The sequence below is a fragment of the Pteropus alecto genome, unplaced genomic scaffold (assembly GCF_000325575.1).
Source record: "Pteropus alecto unplaced genomic scaffold, ASM32557v1 scaffold146, whole genome shotgun sequence".
In the NCBI taxonomy this organism is placed as follows: Eukaryota; Metazoa; Chordata; class Mammalia; order Chiroptera; family Pteropodidae; genus Pteropus; species Pteropus alecto.
In genome coordinates, this window is record NW_006442107.1 from 4,349,171 (window position 1) to 4,369,361 (window position 20,191).

Sequence of the window (20,191 nt, forward strand, 5' to 3'; positions counted from 1 at the left end):
CCCTCAATCTAAACGTCCTTTGGAAGAAAAGCAGACAGTGCAGCCAGATGCACAAGGTCTGGGAGGTGGAATGCAGACCATGGTAACACAATCTCTCTCTCGCTCTCTCGTGCTCGCTCTCTCACGCTCACGCTCTCTCTCGCTCTCGCGCTCTCTCTCTCGCCCGCCCCTTCTTTCTTGCCACGGGAGGGAAAACTCAACCAGGAGAGGAGACACAGGAGACCGAGAGCTGGGGCTTATCATGGGCCCTTGCTGCAGCACCTGGATTGGGGGCAGCCGTATTTAAGCTCCTGGAGTGGAAGCAACTAAGGCCTACAGTTGGGCTACACAGCTCCGCGTGTAAACCCAACCTGCAGACAGATAATAACTGGAGAAAAGCCCTTGGTGCCTCGTGATGTACTTCTGAGAGAAACAGGTTCCCTCCCTTCCTTCCTCCCTCCCTTTTCCTATCCATGCATAAGACGTGAACGATTGTGGCCACAGTCTGTCCTGCTGGACCCCCTCCTCTGCCCATTCCTCACAAACAGTAAGGACCAGGGGTGGATCTCAGTCATCTGTCTCCTGCCCGCCCTGTCACAGCTGTTCCCTGAGAGCCACTGAAAGGCGCTGCTATTGTCCAGACCCTGGCCCTGCCCCTGCCTCAGTGGTCTGGTGACCCAAACAATGTCCCATCTACAGGGCCCCCTTCCAGGCTGTTGGCTGAACCATATGGACTGGCTGTGGACCCCAGCAGGACAGAGACTCAGTGACAGAGTGAGGTGGCTGAGATTTAGTGCAGTGCAGGGAGGGAGACTCTAGAGGTCAAGCAAGCCATCCCCTGTCCCGCAAGCAGAAGGCTTTTATAGAGTCGGCGGCTGCCTGGCAGAAAAGGGTAGCGATGGTCATGGCGGAGAGAGGAGGAAGGTAACCCTGGGTTGGAAGACAGCTAGGTTGGGGTCCTTCCTCCCTCTTCAGAGTTCCCAGCTTGGACACCATGCCCCAGGAATTCTGGCCGCCTAGCTAAGGGCAGGAGAAGCCAAAGGAGAAACACTGACTTACGATGGCACCTCTCACTGATTCAGGTCTATGTGCCATCTAGTTTCTGCTCAGCAGTGGACAAATGCACAATGACACCAATAATTCTTAGCGCAGCTGGGAATTACTGAGTGTTGACTACGTGCCAGGCACTGCTTTAAATCCTTACACGTGGCATCCCATTTAATCATCAATCATCCCCATCATGCAGACGAGGACATGGAGACACAGAAAGATTAGGTCACTTGTCTAAAGTTGCACGGCCTGTAAGTGTTGGAGCTAGGATTTGAACCTAGGCAGGAACGTAGCTCCTGAGTCCAACCAGGCTCTTATACTGCTCACTGCTGGGCTTGGGAAGCCCCACAAGTAACCGCTGATTGATGCTTAGTTTTAAACAGGCAGATAGCCTGCCAGTCCTAGTACCAGGGGTCAATTCTTCCTTCAGCTAGCAGCCCCCTCCAAACACCAGGACAATTCCCTGCAAAGGAGGAAGAGTTATAGGCTTCGGACAAAGCAGACCTCAAGGATCACAAAGTTATTCAAACTCTTTGAGCCTCAATAGCCTCATTCATAAAACCTAGCAGGGTTGCTATGACAATGATCTTAACCTAGGGACCATCCTAAGCAGAATGCCTGGGGCCGTGGTCCTCAAACTTGACTGCATGTTCCACTCACCTGGGAGGCTTTGGACAATGCTGGTGCCCAGGTCCCGCCTCCAGAGCTGGTGATTCGATTGGTCTGGGTGTGGCCTGGGCACTGGCATTTCCAGAGCTCCCAGGTGTGGCCAAGTTACACAGTAGAAACTTGGTAAATAGAAGCAGCAGCTGCTGTTGGGAACGCTGAGGTCACAGCTAGTTCACGGTAAAGCCAAGGCCATAGCTAGGTTCTGACTCCCAGGCGGTCTCTTAAGAATCCTCCAAATTCCTTCCCCCGGGCTTGGAAGCCTTTTGCTCTCCTTGACGGTCTTGGAGGTGGGCCAGGCTCCTCATCCATTTCGGAGGAAACGTGAGCTATCTGCAGGTGGACGGGTTTCTGCAGGATGGCGGACGTGTGCAGGGAGGAAACTGTCCGCCAGCCTGGAGGGGCTAGGAGCTCCCCGGGAGTGTGGGCAGCAGTGGGGGCTTCATGGCGAACCAAGGCTGCCCAAACCTTAATGCAAGGGCATCCCAAGTCCGGTTTCTATATATTATTTTTCTAATTTCCTGGTCACTTAAAGCCACCAGAGTAGAGTTTAGGTCTGGAGCCTGTACGAGTGAGAAACATGCACTCCTAAGGAGCAAAGAAGGAAGGAAAGAGGGAGAAAGGGAAGGAACGAGGGAGAAAGAAAGAAAGAAAAGGGAATGGCACCCCCGTGTCTGATTTTACCAGAAGCAGGGGACCACAGGCAAAATTACCCAGTGTGGAAAATCTGATGCTCACAAATGCAGCACATAGCCGAGGGCTGAGAACCCAGAGCTCATCTCTTTGGGGTGTACTTTTCAGGAAGCATGGGGAGATACGGGAGGTGACCCATTCTGAGAGGGAGGATGACAGCGTGCCTTTCCCTGAGCGAGTATGGGAGACACTGTGTACTCTGCCAAGCATCCTGCACTCACGGTGCTGACGTGACTCACAAAAGGGTCCCGACACGAAGGGCATCCGGGCCGGAAATCTGCCACGTCCCTCCTTCTCGCTTCTGACACGTACTGGTCGCCCAGACTCGACCCAGAGACCACTCTGACCCTCGGGCCCCTCTGCCATCGCCTGAGTGGAGGCTCCAAACCAGACCTGTCCTGGCTTCTGCAGGAGGCTCCCCAAGCGAGCGCCTTACTCCTCACAAAGTCCTTGTCCCTCGCTCCTCCATCCAGATGCAGAGGGAGGTTTAACATGCCAGCCGGGAGACATCACCTCCATCCTCACAAACCTTCGATGGCACCCCAAAGGCCTTGGTAGGGCAAACAGGGTCCCTCCCCACCCGCCAGGCCCCGCTCTGCCCCTTCTCTGTCCCCAGTGCACACTTCCCTCCGGTAACTTCACCTTTTCCTCCGCGAACTTTTCTTTCCTGCTTCTTGCCTGGGCTACGTTCATCCGTTTGCCTGGAAAATGCTCCCCTGCATTTTCGTCTGGCGCCCGCCAGCCCAGTCACTGAGGCCCATCGCTCATGTCCCTTTTCCTGACCACAGCCTCCGATGTTCCCCAAGCGAGGGCCTCCTCCCTCAGGTTCCCAGGCGGTCCGCGTGCGCTCTGTTTCAGCGCTCAGCATCCGGGTTTGCAGCGACGTCGCATCAGGAGAAACCCCGTAGAGGGTCTTTTCCATTTTCCCACTAGCGTGCTGCTTGGCACGCAACACGTTCTCAGCCAACAAATGAATGAATCTCTATGTGGAAAAGCCTGTCGACCAGCGCACCCATGGGGGCGACGTGAGATGGACACAGGGGGCATGTGAGAGAGAGAGGGAGAGAGAGAAAGCACGAGCAAGCGGCCAGGCAGCCATGGAAGGCTGGCAGGAGCGTGTGCTGACTAGGTCACTGAGGTCAGCATTCAAGAGGGGGCAACGCACTCTCCTCCACTGAAGGCAGCCTGTGCAGCTTCTTTGGGCTTCCCCAGGTCTGCAGTGACAGGAGTGGCCTGGGGTGGGCAGCTCGGACACCGAATTCCCAGACATGCATAAGGACATCTCCAGTGGAGAGAAGAGAGCAGGTGGGGTGGGCTGGAAACCCAAGGTGCGAAGCCACGAGTTTGTGTCAAGCTGAGACATGCAGCCCCAGCTTGGTGAGCACCTTGTCCCAGATCCCTGGGCTATACCCCACTCACTCGTCAATGCTTCTCACCCGATGCCTTGCAGGCCTGGGATCCCCGGTTCCCAGGCCGGCCGGGTGCCCTGTGTTATTCTGGCCATCCACCAGCGCCCTGGGCCTGGGTGCCAGGATTTCTTGGACCTGTAAAGTTTGAGGGTTGCCAATGTTTTATTTTGGTAAGAATGTTTTTAAAAAAGCTTTCACCCATCATTTCAGAAAAGAAAAGACAATGTAATGCCAAGATAGTAGGAAGGATGCAGTCTCAGGATGATGGCTGGTCCTTCCCAGACAGGGCAGCTGGCAACTGTTCAAATCACGCCATACATAAACCACGCTAGTGCAGCGCGCCGTGTAGACCAGCTTCGGTTCAAGGCCGGCGCCTGGGAGCCACTCAGATAAAGCACTTTCGGCCGGTCCCACATGCGGGGCCGATGTGTCTAACGGGCCTGCCTTCCAGTTGCTCTTCCAGGCTGAGGCACCGGCCCTGAGCAGAGAGGAGCGGAGGGGCTGCATCACTCACCGATGGGTTAGGACACAGGGCAGGAAAATGCTAATTGGGGTAAAAGAAGAAAACCCTTTGTAATCTGGGGTGTGCTGAAAACGCAGGCTGGGACAGGGAGAAGGGCCTGCCAGGCAAAGCGTCCCCACTTTCCAACCCTGCGCCCAGCTGGCTCTGGTTCCCGGAGGCTGGTGACACGTGGCCAGTGGAGGGAGAGGGTAGCAGTCGTCTTGGGCTACAGGTGCCGGGCATTCCTCCTCTAAGTTCCCCACGCATCCCCAGCCCCATTTATAAGGCACAGGGAGCCACGAGTCCGTGTGGCCCCGCCAACTCAGCCTGGAGCCTCAGAGGAGGGAACCCAAGCTGGAGGGGAGGCTGAGCCACCCTCCCATGCCATTCCCAGGAGCTGCAGCTTCCCAGATCCCCTGGCACCTGACCCGTGGCCCAGGGCATGGGATCTGGGCCAAGGAGGGAAAGCTGAATGTTGAGAGCACCTTGGGGGGTGGGTGGCATTCATGCCCCCGAGGCACTGCACACTTTAAATAGCTCAGCTTCTCTCAGCCTAGCTGTCCTGTCACCCCTGCTAGCTCCTTCCTGCACTTTCCACACCAGAGACCGTTGATTTCTAGGTCAGAATGGGGAGGAGGTGGGGGGACAGGGCGACCTGGCTTCCTCGGGCAGTGGAGGTTAGGAAAGGAAACCAAAGCTCCTCCCGCGTCCCTCTGCAATCTGTTGGACTTTGTCCTCCAGACAAAACAAGCGCCCCAAGCCCCGATGGGTGAAGGGCTCAAACCTCTCTCCGATTCCCCTGAGAAGTACGTGCCCCATCTCTCCAATTCTCCACCCAGGCATCTTCTACTTGAGTCAGCAAACCTGTGACCAACACTCCCACCCGCAGAGAGCCTCTGAAGCCTCCCTTGTCCCAGGGCTAAGTTCCTGCAGGGCCCACTCTTGGTGGGGCTTATAACCTACCGCTGTTACCCGCCTCCCCTCCAAACTTCAACCACCCCAACGGGTTCCTCTGACCCAGGTCTTATTCAGCAACCCTTGCAGACACAAAGCAGTTTTAATCATTACAACTCCTTACGTTCATGTGGCGCTTTACAGTTACAAACTGTTTTCACCTCTTTATTCCATAAGATCTTTCCAATCACTCTGTGCAATATGAGGGCAGATATAAATAATCCCCATTTTACAGCCAGTGAGACTGAGAGCCAGAAATATGAGGGGATGTATCCAAGTTCATATGTCAAATTAGTGACACAATCAAGACTGAAACCCAGACCTTTAACTATTTGCAGGGCACGAAGAATGTTCCCTCTGGCTCACCCCTGCCACTTCCTACTCTTTGGTAGTGGGGAGGGGAAGAGGAAGACGGAGAGGAACACAAGGGGGAGGGGAGGGCAGAGCCACATGTCTTCTCTCCCAGGCCCTGAACCCTGCTGCTGGCTCCATAGGTCACTTTCACAACCCAGAACAAAAATCTCACTAGATACGGCCTCAGACCGCCTGGCTCCAGCCGCCCTCGTCGGCAGACGCAGACGCACACAGACACACAGAAAACGGGCCGTTATCTCCCCTGTCCAGCCTGTTTCCTACACTTCTCAAACAGCAGATTTCTTCCAGCCTGGCTGCCTCTCCCAGTCACCACCCACAGCCACTGGCCCCTGGGGCTCGGCCAAGTCCCCTAGACGGTGACGCCAAGTCCCTGCTATCAGACAGCGGCCTCTGCCCTCCCAGCCACTGCCCCCAGAGTTCCCTGGAAATGTCCCTTCTGTAGGCCCGGCCCCCACTGCGACGCACGGCTTTGTCTGCACACACAGCTGACTTGTGTTTGCAGGGACAGACAGGGGCTGGCGCTGGGGCCAGAGCCAGAAGGTGCTGGGAGGGTAGAACAGACAGGGAAAACACAGAGTCCAGAGAACACAATTTTGCAAGCAAACCCTTTGGGGTCATAGGGAGCCAGACAACCAGGAGGGGGCTCACAGAGCCAGAAGCTCCATGGAGGCAGGGACAGGGGTCTCCACAAACATACTGGCTGATCTGAGTACGGGAAAGCTGTGCCAGCTCTCGGTGGGATGATGTGGGTAGAGGGAGAGGACAGATGGGCCTCTGAGCCCATTTGTACTCCCCTCCCTCAAGCCCAATCCCTGAGGTACACAGAGGGTGCTCAATAAAGACAAACCGAACTGGCGCCTGGCCATCTTGCTCCTGTGGGGCTCTCATTCCAATCAGCTCTCAAGAATGCTGCCTCTTCTGTCGGGGCTGGAGGGAGAGGAAGCTTGGAGGAACAGGCTATGATGTGCCAACACCATATTTTTGAGCTTCCCTTTGATAAGGCCGAGGAGCCAAGGTGTCTGTGGCCATACCAGGCTTGCAGGGAGAGGATGCACACGAACCCATGCAGCAAAAATGCTTGTGGGAGTGAGCTGTGCTAAGTGGCCCTCGCCTTCCTGCAGACCCCGATCGGACCTTTCCCCAGGCTACTTAACCCGATTCCGGAACGAAGCCACAGCCACCGAAATGTAGAGGGGCTGATGAGAAATCGAGTTGTATGGGGGGAGTTTAAAAACAAGAAAAGCACGGCAGCAGCAGGAAGAAGGCTTTCCACGCGGCTCTGACTCCGGGGTGGCACTCTGGGCTGGGCGCCAGGGAAACCTTAGAAGGGCTCCTTCGGGACTGAGCAACCAGCTGCCTCGGCTCACACCCCAGGGTCCCCACTTCTTAATAATTTAGAAAGCATTAGAAATGAGACAGCATGCGGGTGCGCGTGCTCTCTTTCTCTCTCTCTCTCTCTCTCTCTTTCCTTTATACTTTGCAGCCTGATGTCCTGGCCTCTCAGGCTTGCTGGGCAATAAGGAAGGAAGGGACCAGTTAAAGATGCCACCACCCCTTCCTCTGGTCTAGACAGGCCACGGAGGCGCGAAGCCTCATCTGAGACACGATCTGCTTCCTCTGGGCTCCCGCTGCTGGGGCCTGTCGCAGGAGACTCACCCTACTGCCTGACCTCAGGAGCTGCAAATAGAGAGGGCCTCAGCAATGCCCAAGGCCTAGGGCACCAGCGGCACCCACTCACAAGAACTCACCAAGTGGGAGCAGATCAAACAGAATCGAGTCTTCTTTTTGCCTTTTTTCATGACTCATGAGGGTGATGGGTGGGAAACCAGTGGATGGGATGGCCACAGAGAAGCCACCTTGGTTCCTAGCTGCAGCTAGGTGGAGAGGGACATCTCTGCTCCCTGCCCACAGTGAGACCGGTCTGGAAAGTGTCTCCAGATTCTTTCTGTCAGAAGATGACAGTGAAGAGATCACATGGACACTGTTTAGTCTGTGTGGAGGAGGCTCTGATCAACACTGTCATCTAAAAGGCATCTTCTTATTTTGTTTCTCTGCCAAGTGTCATCTACCTTATACCCGGCCCTGCCCCCAAACACAAATAGACTTCTGGCCAACAGAGGCATGGTCTTAGGAGGCAGGGGCATGGGGCTTCGGGGACTGGGATTCTGCTTTTGTCACTGATTGGCTGTGTGACCTCAAGTGAGTTTCTAAAGCTTTTAGGAACTTTCTTTATCCATGTATAGGAGAAACTATAAACACCCACTTCACAAAAGTCTAATGAGTACTTAGGGTACAGTGTCTGCACATAGCCGTTGCACAATAAATGCCTGCAGAGTGACTGTTGACGGAAGGGGAGGAGATATTAGTGCTCCAGGCCAGACAGCTGACAGGTACCCACCAGAGACTGGGGGAATGACCACTGCTGGCCTGCCCTGGAGGTCTGGAAGACATCCACAAACTAAGGTTTCTGGACTCAGGGCTGGGCCCCAGAGGGGCTGGAAATTGCACATAGTAGGGTGGTTTTGTGGCACAGCCACCCCCATTTGGCTTGACTCTTTGCAATGGTCAACCCCCAGGATACCAAGATGCTGGGTTGGACTGGGAGGGGCCTGAAGGCAGGGGAGGCTGGCCTTGAGCACTGGTGCCCCCTGCAGGCTGCTCTGCCCATCAAGTGGGTACTGACTCCATAGACCTGGCCAGGAGGGTGGGGAGGAACAGTGGGGACCACAGATGCCTCCCCCTTCCCCCAAGGCAGGGAGAGTCTGAGATACAGTCTGCTTTTCACTGGTCACTCCAATGACCAATCAGTCAGCAGCACGCAATTAACAGGCACCCTCTGTATGCCCAGCATGTCTGTTTTAGAAACAAAGAGCTAGAAGGGACCACTGAAATCACCTCTTCTAATCCCTTATTTTATGGGCAAGGAAACCACTAGAAGGTGGAAGGACTGACCTGAGGTCACCCAGTTAGAGGAGGGCAGGGCAGGAGCTAGAACCCAGACTTCCTGCAGCCCTGGACGCATCCTCCTACACCGCACCTTTAAACCCTAAGCTTCCAGTTCCCCTACTTCTGAGCCTCTCCCCATCTTCTCTTCCTGCTTCTAATCCACCCCCAAATGTGTTCCAGGCTCTCCTCCATCCTGGACCCCCATACTACCTTCTCAGGCCCAAGGCATTCGAGGGGCCGTGAGAGACATACGGTAGCCATGATTCCCATCGCCCAGTGGGTGACTGATCCCCCACATCAAGTGAGGACACTGAGGCCAGAGCGTGTGGAGCTAGGCAAGACGCTGGCTGGTTTCAGACATCCTGTCTCCTTTTCTACCAGAAAATATGTGCTGGGGAAGGAGCGGGGAGGTAAAAGCGTGAGGGTTGCTTCATGAACCTGCCCGGCCCTGGCATCGAGAGCAGCCCTGCCTCTGGTCCCCGGGGGGCTTAATGGCTGCTGCAGGAGGAGAGGCAGTGAGACGGCATCAGTGCTGCACGCCTGCGTGTGGACACCCACCTCCAGACGGCTCTTGGAAGCAGCTGATCTCTAAGGAGGGGTAAGTGGGCTACGTGAGGTGGGCACCTGGAACCTTACCCCTCTACAAGGCAGTGAGCTGGCCAGGGAGGGGAGGCGGGGAAGGTCTCCCACACTATCTGCCTCAATGAAACCTTGGCATCACAGTTCCCTGCAGGCTGGCCCAGGCCCCAGACGCGGTGGCCCTCTCTGTCTCCTGCCCAAGACTGACCGAGGCCCAAGGCTGCCAGGGAGCTCACTACTCTTAAGGTAGACGTTTTAGTTTTGGATTAATACAGTCTTGGCCTGAAACGGTGAAAAGCAAGTGCCAGCAGATGAATGAGCCAGTGTGGTTACTGTGACCTGGGGTCACTGCCTGGCTGGGCAGCATCATACAGGGGCTTTCTGACACACCCTCTGCCAGGCCGTAAGCACAGCCTCACCCACCATGCTCACCTGCACAATTGCGCTCCACCCAGGCTCCGCCCACCTACAAGCCTTTGCTTTGGCTTCTTCCTCCTGTTTTCCTCTGACCACCCAAATCCTGCCTCTTCTTTCATGCCACCTCCTCCAAGAAGTCTTCCCCAGCTACCAGCACTTAAAGGGCATGCCCCTACCACAGACTTTCTTAAACTGCTCTCTGATTGAGCTGGTTTTGCTGGTTTTAGCCACCAGCTGGTCTCTAAATATCTGATAGAGACCAGTACCCCTGCTCACTGGGGTTTAACAGTGCCTAGCATGGGGCACCCAGCAGGGCCTCAACACCAGCCCTAGGCCCCCATGAGAGCTCTCGTTATGGTTGGACCCCAGGGCTATCCGGAGTGCTGCATCTAAATCCCTAGTCCTAGTACACCTTGGGGACCCCTGGGCTTTTGGAAGGTCTGTGTGGGGCCTCTGCTAGGAATCTTGAATGAAGGGGATTCATCAGGAGCAAAAAGAAAAACATGCTTTTACAAAATCCTGGAATTCCTCTTGGAGGAGGAGACTTAAGAGGACACAGGAAAAATGAGATGTGTTTCAGTAGATTTTAACAATGATTATGTCTGTGGGGTAAGCAGGTATAAGAGGAAAGCGTTACTACTCCATTTAATGGAAGAGTAAGTGGAGGGCAGCTAGACTTTGAGATCTGCCCAAAGTCACCAGCTGACTGGTGCCAGAACTGGGGTTAGAAGGTAGGTGTCAGACTCTGGGCTGTGTCAATGATTTCTTATGCCACATGGCAGTAAGTCATTAAGACGAAGTCTCTGTGGCCTGCAGGCTGAATTCCAAGTGACTGTGCTTCCAACTCCATGTTATTCCTCTAATCAGACTTGTTCTAACACCCAGGGTAATGCAATGGGTGTTGTCTAATGGGACCGATGGTAAGTGTGAGTCTAATATGTGGAGCTTCGATTTACATGCAGCTGCTCCAGAATGCACTTATTCCAACTATAGATAGATATCTGTAAGCCTGAGCTGGAGCCCAGCCATCTTTTGGCACCACCAGCGGGAGGTAGGGGCAGTACACGGTGCCATGGTAGCCTGAGGGCCCTCTCTGCTTAATGAGTCTGGGTGCGAATGATCCAGGAGTGATACAACTTCTCTGTAATACGCATGGCCCTAGCTGGGCACTGTCAAGAGTGTGATACTGTGGAAGGCAAGGGGCTTCCCCAGGAGAAGGGCTGGAGGGCTGTCACAGGAGGGGCTGCTTTAGTCTGTCCCCGTGTTTTAAAGTGGCCTAAAGCTTTTCTCCCTCTGTGAACTGGGATCTGGAGGGGCTACCAAAGGGTTAAGTGAAGGTGGCAATCTGTCAACGAGTAGGTAGCAATCTGTCAGCTGGAACTGGGGTTGATATAGGGCCAGAAAGGGCTGTGCCTCTTTCTCCCTGAAGACTCATACTCTAGGCATGAGGCAGTGGGGCTTGGAGTCTCTGTGGGTGCTTGGGGAGCCCTGATTCTGAACTTTGGGTTCTGAGGCCAGGTTCCCTGTACTGATGATTCTGAGGCTCCTCCAAGAGTCCCGGGTTGGACGGTGACCTCTAGAGGTCACACAGTCTAGTCCCTGCTTCATGGTCAAATGTCACCACTTCTCCCAGACAGAGATGCCATCAAACAGGGAAAGGTCTACAGGTAAGAAGAAACTAGGAAGTGGGCATGGCATGGGTTTGGAGTGTTCATAGGATGCCCACTGGCCCAGGAGCTGGAGGACCTCTGTTCACTTATCTAGGGGAGACAGGACCCTGAAAGCAGTAAGTTCAAGACAAGAGCGGCATTCTTACTGGCTCTTTATAACCTCTTTCCACATCTCCAACCCTCTCTGCCCAACCCTGACCTCATACACTTCCTGATAAGTCATTCTCACTCATGCCAGGCATGTGGAACACAGCCGATGCAGGCAGGTATGGGTGAATGAAGAGTCAGGGGGAGATGTGCCCACCACACTTAGGGTGGGCACCAGTGGCAGAGGTCGGGGACATGCTGGGCAGAGTTCTGTTCATTGTCCCTGGAGGTTGCCAGCAGGCCACGTGCTCATGCACCCTTGGCTGGGAACCCTGTTCACCTTTGACCATTGGGCCCCAGTTAAAAAATGCCCACTTTCTAGAAGCTCTCACAGCCCATTGCGGCACTTGCATAAGGAAGGGGAACAAAGGTAGAGGGACACAACCTCCCACACCGGCCCACTGTCCCTGGAGTAGGCAACCCCAGCTTCCAGCCTCTGGATTGTGGGAACGGTAGCTGGAATGCTGCTGTTCCATGGACCAGGAGCCGAGAACAGGCTGTTGAGAGGAGGGTGGGGAAATGAGGCCTGCCATTGCAGCTTAGAGCCTTGGGGGGCAGGCTCATGTGTGTGCTCCCTTTGCAAAAGAGACAACTGCGGTCACCTAAAACCCCTGATTCTCTAATGTAAGAAATAACTCATCAAACATGTCTTCCCAAAACATGGCTTCTGCTAACCTCGCTGGGTCTCTGGTTTCCATCTATAACATGAATGGGTTGGGTGGATAATCTGTAGAGCCTTCCTTTAGGCTATACTATCTTCTGATTTTAAATTAATCTTGGGATGCTACAGCTCAAGAACCAACAATGGCTTCCGGTCCTACTTCATAAAGTCTAAACCCTTCTGCCTCTCAGGTTCCTACTTGCTCCATTTTACAGATTTTCTTTGACTCTCCACTTAGACCCTCGATTCCAGATAAGCTAGTATCCCCATTATCCCTCACTTGCATCATTTCTTTGGGTCTTGGTTCATTATATTTTCCCCCATCTGGAAAACAGTTTGGCAGTTCCTAAAAAGTTAAACATAGAATTTTCCCATGATTCGGCAATTCCTCTTCTATCTATGTATGTACCCAAAAGAACTGAAAATAGGGTCTCAAACAGATACTTGAATTTGAATGTTCATAGCAGCATTATTCACAAGTACCAAAAGATAGAAACAACTCAAGTGCCCGTCCATGAAGGATGATAAACAAAACGGGGTCCGGCCATGCAATGGAATATATTCAGCCATGAAAAGGAAGGAAAGTCTGACACAGGCTACCACATGGGTGAACCCTGAAACCATTATATGCGAAGTAAAAAACGCCAGATACAAAAGGACAACTATCGTATGATTCCACTTCTGTGAGGTATGCATTGAACATAGAGACGGAAGGTAGAGTGGAAGTTGGAGTGGGGTTGGGGGACTGGAAGTTATTGTTTGGTGGCTACGAGGCTTCTGCTTGGGACAATGAGAAGATTCTGGGGGTAGATGGAGGTGGTGGTTGTGCTTGATGCCACTGAGTCATGCACTTAAAAATGGTCAAAATGATAAATTTTATGTTGTATATATTTGCCACGATAAAAATAAAATCATATTAAAAAAAAACAAACCAAACCAAACCAACCAACAACAAAATCACTTTTCTTCCTCTCCTTAAGCCCTCCTTCTGGGTCCAGCCGCCTGGACGAGTCTTCCTCACTCTGCTAGGCTACTTGGCTTGGGCAGGCCTCCCAGACCCAAAAGCATCTGTAGGGAACACCCCAGTCTCCTTGGGTCCTTGAGGACCTTCGGCAATCACTGAAGACAATTTGCTGCCCTTTCAAAGAAATGACCCTCCGCTGTCCCCTCCCTGGCTGGGGGCCACCACTCTCCCTCTGTGGTGGCTGGGAGCCTCCCTGGGAAGCCAGGGACAGGGAGGTGAGCTGTTACATAACCCGCAGGAGGATTTTTTCCATCAGCCCAGGCAGTGCCAGCTTTCCAGAGGCAGCCGCGACAGGTAGAGGCGCCCTGTCTGGGCTGGCCGTGCCCGGGCAGGGCAGCGATGCTCCGATCTGGAGCGGCTTAGCATAGCTCAGATTCCCGCCGGCGGCTGGGGGCTGGCCACTCGCTGAGCTGCGGGAAAAGATCTGCTGTCTCCTGCTGGCCTGGCCCTGGGGAGGAGGAGGTGCTGGGGGTGAGCTGCCAGCCAGCCAGGGGTGACCCTCTGGGGCCCGGGACACCTGAGCTGGCCTTCTCCAATAACCCACTTATCTGCAGGCCTGCCTCGGTGTGGCAGCTTCAGAAAGGGAAGTGCCCAGCCAAGTTCTATCAGGGGATTTAGCAGGAAAAATGAAGCCGGGGTAGGGGGTGAGGGTGTGCAGGGAAGAGGACACGGCCTGGCAAGGGACACGGGAGATGGTGAAACCATTCCTGACCTGGGTAAAGCTCCCTTGGCCCAGAGACAGGAGGGAACAGAATACCGCTTCATTCCCTTCTGCTGCCGTGGCTACTGCCCACCTTGGTCCCCACTGAACTGAGACTTATGGAACCAGCCTTTTGAATACCTACTATGTGCCAGCACTGGGGTGGAATGCAGATGATGAGGACACAGTCTTTGCCCCCAAGACATAGGGGACACAGCTTTGGAAAAGAAAAGCTTAACTTGCAGGCTGCTGTCCTGGGCTCCTTCTGGGATTGACTGAAAGTCAATGATGACTTTTTTTCCTTTGCTTATTTTCAGATTAAAAAAACAAAATGCTTTTTACTGTTCAAGTCAAGAGCTGATTCTGCCCCACTGAGCATTTCAAAGTTTCACAGGGGGCCTTAGATTCAGCACGTTCAGACGCCCCCATGCTTCTACCTCCACGCCTGCACCCCCAAACTGAATAGTCAGAGAAAGCTGGTTTGAATATTCACTTTGAGACATTCTAGCTGGGGCCTTGAATAAAACACCTAGACTTGAGACAGTCCTCCCACCTGCATAAGCTGGGAGAAGACTGAAAGGCAGGCTAATTTACAGAGGTGACACAGACACAGGCTCCGCCGTGGCGTGCAGCACACAGCAGATGCTCAATAAGTGATCCCTGAGAGAAAGAAATGAGGAGTGGAACAAAGAAGGTACAATTCACTCATGCCAAAGCAAGTGTGGGCAACAGTCTGGCAAGGGAGCGCCGGGCTCCCACGCGCTCTGGTTCTGGCGGGTGGGCTAAGAGCCCCGATGCCAGCCAGGCACTGGCCCCTCCATCGCCGCAGCCGCGCTCGCCACAGACTCTTGTGCGGAAGGTCAAGCTCCTGTGACAATCGGTCTCCCGTGACGTGTGACGCAAGCCTGCGGGTGCCCACTTTTGGGGAATGCGCGTGCCAGCTCTGCACGGCCCTTGCAAGGCACAACCTTCAGGATGGGCACCGACGACTCGCAGGATGCTTAGATGCCAGCCAGCAGGTGGAGCAGCACTTTTTAGCAAAAGAGAACTTTGGTGGGCCTCCGAAATCGCCCTCCTCAGTCTGCCCACCAGGAAAGCTGCCCGCCTTGCCCGCTGGCCCTTTGCTTCACTCCCTTTTGATTCTCAGCAGCAGTGGAGAGAGCTCAGGGTGGGTCCAGCCCAGGGCTTTGCTTGGGCTCTGGAATGAGCAGAACAATGTGCTTCTACCCCTGGGTATGGCCGGTGTGGGCCAACGGTAAAATCAGTCTACATGCCTGGAGCTCACGTCGGCTCGGCAGAGGGCGTGCAGAAGCGAGGGAGGAGGCTTGAGCAGGGGTAGCGGGTGTGAAGGGGAGAGCCGAACCTTGGGAATAACAGCTGTGTGGTTCATCTGGAATAAGCAAATGGAGACGCGGAGGTGTTTCCTTAGACACCCCTGGCCCTCTGTTGGCTGAGAAAGCTCAGACTCGGGGACTGCTGGAAATGCCACGTGATTATTCTAGAGGGGTGGATTTTGAAACCCCCACTGAGAGCTTCATAAGGCAGATTCCTGATTTTCCTAAGTTTCTGACCCTTACATGTGATTTTCAGGTGACATGGGAGCCAGGAGCTTGGGTGCTGGACTGACCGCCCCCATTCAGTCCCCTGAGTTTGGGTGGGGCTTGTAGTCTTACTGAGCCGCTTTCCTCATCTGTAAATGCGGGGAAGGACTCCTGCCTTGGAGCCCACCTAGGAGAGAGAACCCCCACGTTCACATACATGAAAATGCTCAGGAGTGTTAGGAAGCCCATCATACACCAGGGAGCACTGGTAGCTAATATTGAGGGCTCTATTGCTCCCTTGCACAGGCATTTACTGAGCACCTACAAGGTACAAGTCATGATACTAGGAGCTGGGGACCATCAGTAACTAAGCCAGGATTCCTGCCCTTGAGGAGCTTACAAACTTAGGGCTGGTTAGAACTCCAAGAATGAATGTTAGTCCTTCCTCTCCCTTTCCTGACACCTTGAGATAACCAGGAGAAGGAGGTTCCCCCTTATGCCTAGAGTTAGAGGACTGCCCAGGTCCTCCGCCCAAGCTGGCACACATGGCACTAGGAGAGGGAGCAGATGTGTCACATGAACCCTAAAGATGTATCTTATATTCTGATTTATTGATAGGAGCAACCAGATCAGAAAATTTAGAGTGCCTCTTCTGGTACTGAAACACAGTTAAAATCATTCCCAGAGACCCCACAGAAGCCCCATGAACCCCTGTTACCACTCGATTACGTCTCTATATATCAAAAAGCCCCAAACACAAGGCTTAATGGTGACCCAGCTAGAAACTCTCAAGAGTTTATCCGTCTCTAGCCTGAGGTCAATTTTTTTAAGAGGCTGTGTCTTCTAGAAGGTTCTAGCAGGGAGCAATTTATTTTGAAGTCTGATCACATGCCAGATTCTGATTTTGAGTTGTCTTTTCACAACAGCCCTGCTGTGTTTACAACTTGGTTGAGATGAGTTGTTTTTTTTTTTCTTCAAAAAAAGATATCGCATCCTTCTGTTAGAAGTGTTGTTGGCAACGGTTGCTAGGGAGAGTTAGGTTCAGTTACAGACACACTGATGCCTGCTCTAATAATACTTTGCTCTGCATAGCTCAGATGCAGACACCTCCTGGCTAAACAGGGCACACACATTTCAACAGAGGAGGGCTTGAACTTGTACTACCCAACCAAAGGAGCACTCCCTGAGCCCGAGTGGAAGGCCTGGGGTGGTGATGGGGCAGTGCTGGGCGGAGGGGGCTCAGGCCTCCAATTCCTGTCATTCCAAAGGTCCCATAAAAAGAGGCATGCTCATTCTTCACCTCGCTGTGAAACTGGCGTCCCCCTCCCCGTTACTGTACCACAATTCCCTGGTGAGGATCAAGGCAGAGTTTTGGTGACTTCTGTAACCCAGGGGCCCTGGGCGCCCACATGCTCCTGGAAGTCAGAAATAATCAATCCACATACTCGAGTGGGTGTGGGACTCTGCAAACATGAAGAAGCTGGGAGCCGGCTGGTAAGGGGTGGGGTGAGGCAGGCTGGGAGGCAAAGCTTTACAGGGTGGCCTGGCCTTAGGTACAGCCTGGCAGTATGATTTGAGAGCGAGGCCCTTTTCCTAAAACATGTGACAGCTGCTCCAACAAATATTCGAGGCCAAGAAAAAGGAAAGGAACGTGGGGAGAGGAGCTGAGGACAGAGAAACGGGGTCAGAGGGAGAGGAGAGTCAGCTCTGGCCTCCCGCCTGGCTCACTGGGGTCAGTGTGGGTCCTCTGGGCGGAACCTCAGAACAATGGTGAGGAGCATGAGAAAGCACCCTTGGGATGGCCCAGACCGGTTTCCTCACTGCGCAGAGGGCAGACTGAGGCTGGGCAAGGAGAAGGGACCGTCTTAGCTGCGGACGCCTCTGCCTTGGTGTTGTCCCAACAGCTCAGGCTCCGAGTCCTCCATCCGCACTGCTCAGCAGAGTTCAGTACTTAGTACGTATTTCTTGACTCACTTAATGGGGTGTATAAATCCCATGTGATTCATACACACATTCAAGTTCAAACAGGCAGGGCTAGCTGGTTCATAAATGACAATGGTGGTCTAGTCAGGGCATCTCTGGAGTATCTTCTTAACAGTGGTGCTCAACCTGCTGCACTGTAGAATCACCTGGAGAGTCCTTTAAACGAGGATGCCCAGGCCTGGAAAGTCTAATTCAGTGGTCTGGGGTAGGGCCCCCTCTGGTATGTTCTAAAAGCTCCTCCTCCCATGAGTCTAACAGACAGCTGGCTGAGAACCACTAGCCTGAAGAACACAGTGCTGAAACCCAATACTCCCAGGCTGGATCCCCACCTCTGACGATCACACTGATAAAAGAATGTGCCTCAGTTGGCCCGTTTATGAAACTGATCCATCACCTACAAGCCATCAGTTATTCGAAGCCTTGTTACTGGGCCAGTGTGACCAGCATCGCCTGGGAGCTTGTTAGAAATGCAGAATCTCAGGTTCTAAGAAGACCTACTGCATCAGAATCTGTATTTAAGTAAAATCCCATGTGATTCATACACACATTCAAGTTCAAGAAACTGATTTAATGTACATGCTTGACATATGACAGACATTTAAGAAACGCCTGCCTGATAAGTGGAATTTTACTTATAAAAATACTACTAAGAAAAAGACCACATCTAAGGCAAAAAGACTCAGTTCAGATGTAAAAATTGAAGACCTTTTTTGAACTGTGGGATTTGTGACAAGGGTCGACTGAGACTCCAGGGTCTTTGACATCACCACAGCTCATGAGGACAATGCCGTTGGGTTCCTTGAGATGACAATGCTGAATCTGACTGGGAAGGGTGAAAGGTCCTTTGACCTTCCCTGGCCCCATTTCCCTTTCTATGGGGGCCGCACCCCAACTTGGCAGGCAGTCCTCACATTTCTGCCAAGAGTGTCCACTAAATCAGAGCCTGCCCCTCACGTCTCATGCTGCCAGTTCCCACTGCAGAAGCTCCGGCGGCAGAAGTGGCTGGTTGAGGAAAGCAACGTCCAAGGACAGCTGCTGGGAGCTGTGTTCCGAGGATGCTTCACACCCTGGCCTCTTTGTAGCCAGCATCACTAAGCTGGGTCTCAGAACATGAATGTGGAGGCAGCAGCCAAACCTGGCCACACGAGGGGCATCTCAGAGGCCACCAAATTGAACCAGGGGCTGCCTGGGGATCCAGTGGCCGTGGACCTGGAGAGATGAAGCTGAGTGTGAACCCCAGAGGGAGAAAAGGGAGGGAAAGGCTCTGGGGGCTGGGTCTAGGACTGTCTGCCAGCAAAGGGGTACGAATCAGGTTTTTCAGAAAATGAAAGCAGGTGAAAAAAGACATCTCTGTGGGGGTTGATGAGCTCTCCCTTCTTGCACCTCGTGAGTCTGGGGTGGTGTGCGGCCATGAATCATGCTGCCCAGAAAGCCTACTCTAACCTGCTACTTCGTGAGCTGCAGAGAGGAGAGCAGGGCCTGAGGAGGCCCAATTAGACATGTGGTGTTGGCTTCCTCTGGGCCTTATAAGCAGTGGGTCTGCAAGGAGCTCAGGGGCAGCCTCACGTTAGCACATCCAGGCTGCCTTCCACGGGAGCCAAAAGAACCTTGAATAGTGGCCCAGGAGGCCTGCGGGCCCAGCTCGAGCCCTCTGGTTATGCCTTTCGAGGGGCTCCCTCCTCAGCTTATATGCAAGCTGGGGCTGCACGTGGTAAAGAGGGGATGAGTGGGGCTTAAGGGGAACATTCAGATTTCTAAATACCTGGCCCCAAAATGCTCCACCTATGCAAATGGTGGACGTGGGAGTGACAGCTCTCCTCTGCCCCAGAGACAAGGTGGCATAAGTAGGGTTGACATATCTATCATTGAGCCACACTATGGAATAAACAGGTTTCTGAGGACTAGGGGGACTCAGGACTGTTTCATGCCAGTGGCAGGGCTGGGGAGAGTGGGGCCACTCACGCCCCTCGCCAAGGTCCCTGACTCATCACTAGCAGCACAACATCGTAAGGTCCACTGCTGAGTGTCAAATGGCCAAGAACCTTCCCAGCGGGAGCTGCAGAGGCCAAGCTCCAGCTGAAGGCATGAATCAGGCTGAGAAAGCTATTTCCCGGCTTTCGATTCGGTGTCTTTCCCTGTCCTAGTGTTTGCCAGACCATGTCTCGCCACATAGGAATTCCACAAGAAGTTATTAGCTCGGGATTATAAGGAGAACTTCTCTGAGTTCAGCACAGCCAAACAGGTTCTTTTCCTGATGTCCTAACCCAGTCCACTTTGTGGCTAATGGAGAGGCGGGGGTAGGGCCACAAAGATCCTTCTGCCAGGACTGACGCTCTGCCGGACACTGTGGACAAGGCTGCTCTAACCATGGGGCTTTGGAAGAAATGCGGGACCCAGGCAGGACCTTGGGTGGCCCCTGTGTCCAGTTGCCCTTCCCGCCTGGGTCCGTCTCACCTCACGTCCTGTGTGTCTGTCCGCCACTGGCTCTGGCTAGGATACTTGGAGCTGGCAGCCATTGTCTACAAGTCTTGCCCTGTCTGGGTCCTTCTCCGAGAAAGGACAAAAGCTAAGGCCAAAGGCCAATCCTGTCCCTTGACGCCCCCATGCATGGCGGTACGTGGCAGACAGGTTTCTCCCTGCCGTCACCCTGCACACTCTCCCAGGACATTCCGGCCCACGAGGAACATGCCCGATGTGCAAATCCCTCAGGTAATGCGGGAATTCGTCACCAGGGGAGTGTGGGCGATCCAGGAATGGGAACCTGATCGGGGCCTGGAGCTGGAGAGACGCAGCCCAAGCCGGCCAGCGAGGGCTCAGGTTGCAGCGAGCAGGCTCCCCAGGAAGAGGGGAAGACAGCGGGATGGAGCCCTGTGGGCGGCTTCCTTCCTCCGGTTC

General features: G+C 53.8%; 1 protein-coding gene across 7 annotated transcripts in view; it reads right to left on the minus strand.

Annotated features, from left to right (window-relative positions):
• The window catches only part of CTIF (cap binding complex dependent translation initiation factor), a 249,010-nt gene that overhangs the window by 60,779 nt on the left and 168,040 nt on the right, over positions 1 to 20,191 (minus strand). The window contains exon 12 of one of the 7 annotated variants that reach the window (XM_006919920.3): positions 17,969 to 18,505. The exons of the other annotated variants lie outside the window; for them this stretch is intronic. Within the exon in view, the coding sequence (XP_006919982.1) occupies positions 18,452 to 18,505 (54 nt within the window). The 3' untranslated portion in view covers positions 17,969 to 18,451. Of the gene's footprint in view, positions 1 to 17,968; positions 18,506 to 20,191 lie in introns of those variants that run through there. 7 annotated transcript variants of the gene reach the window in all.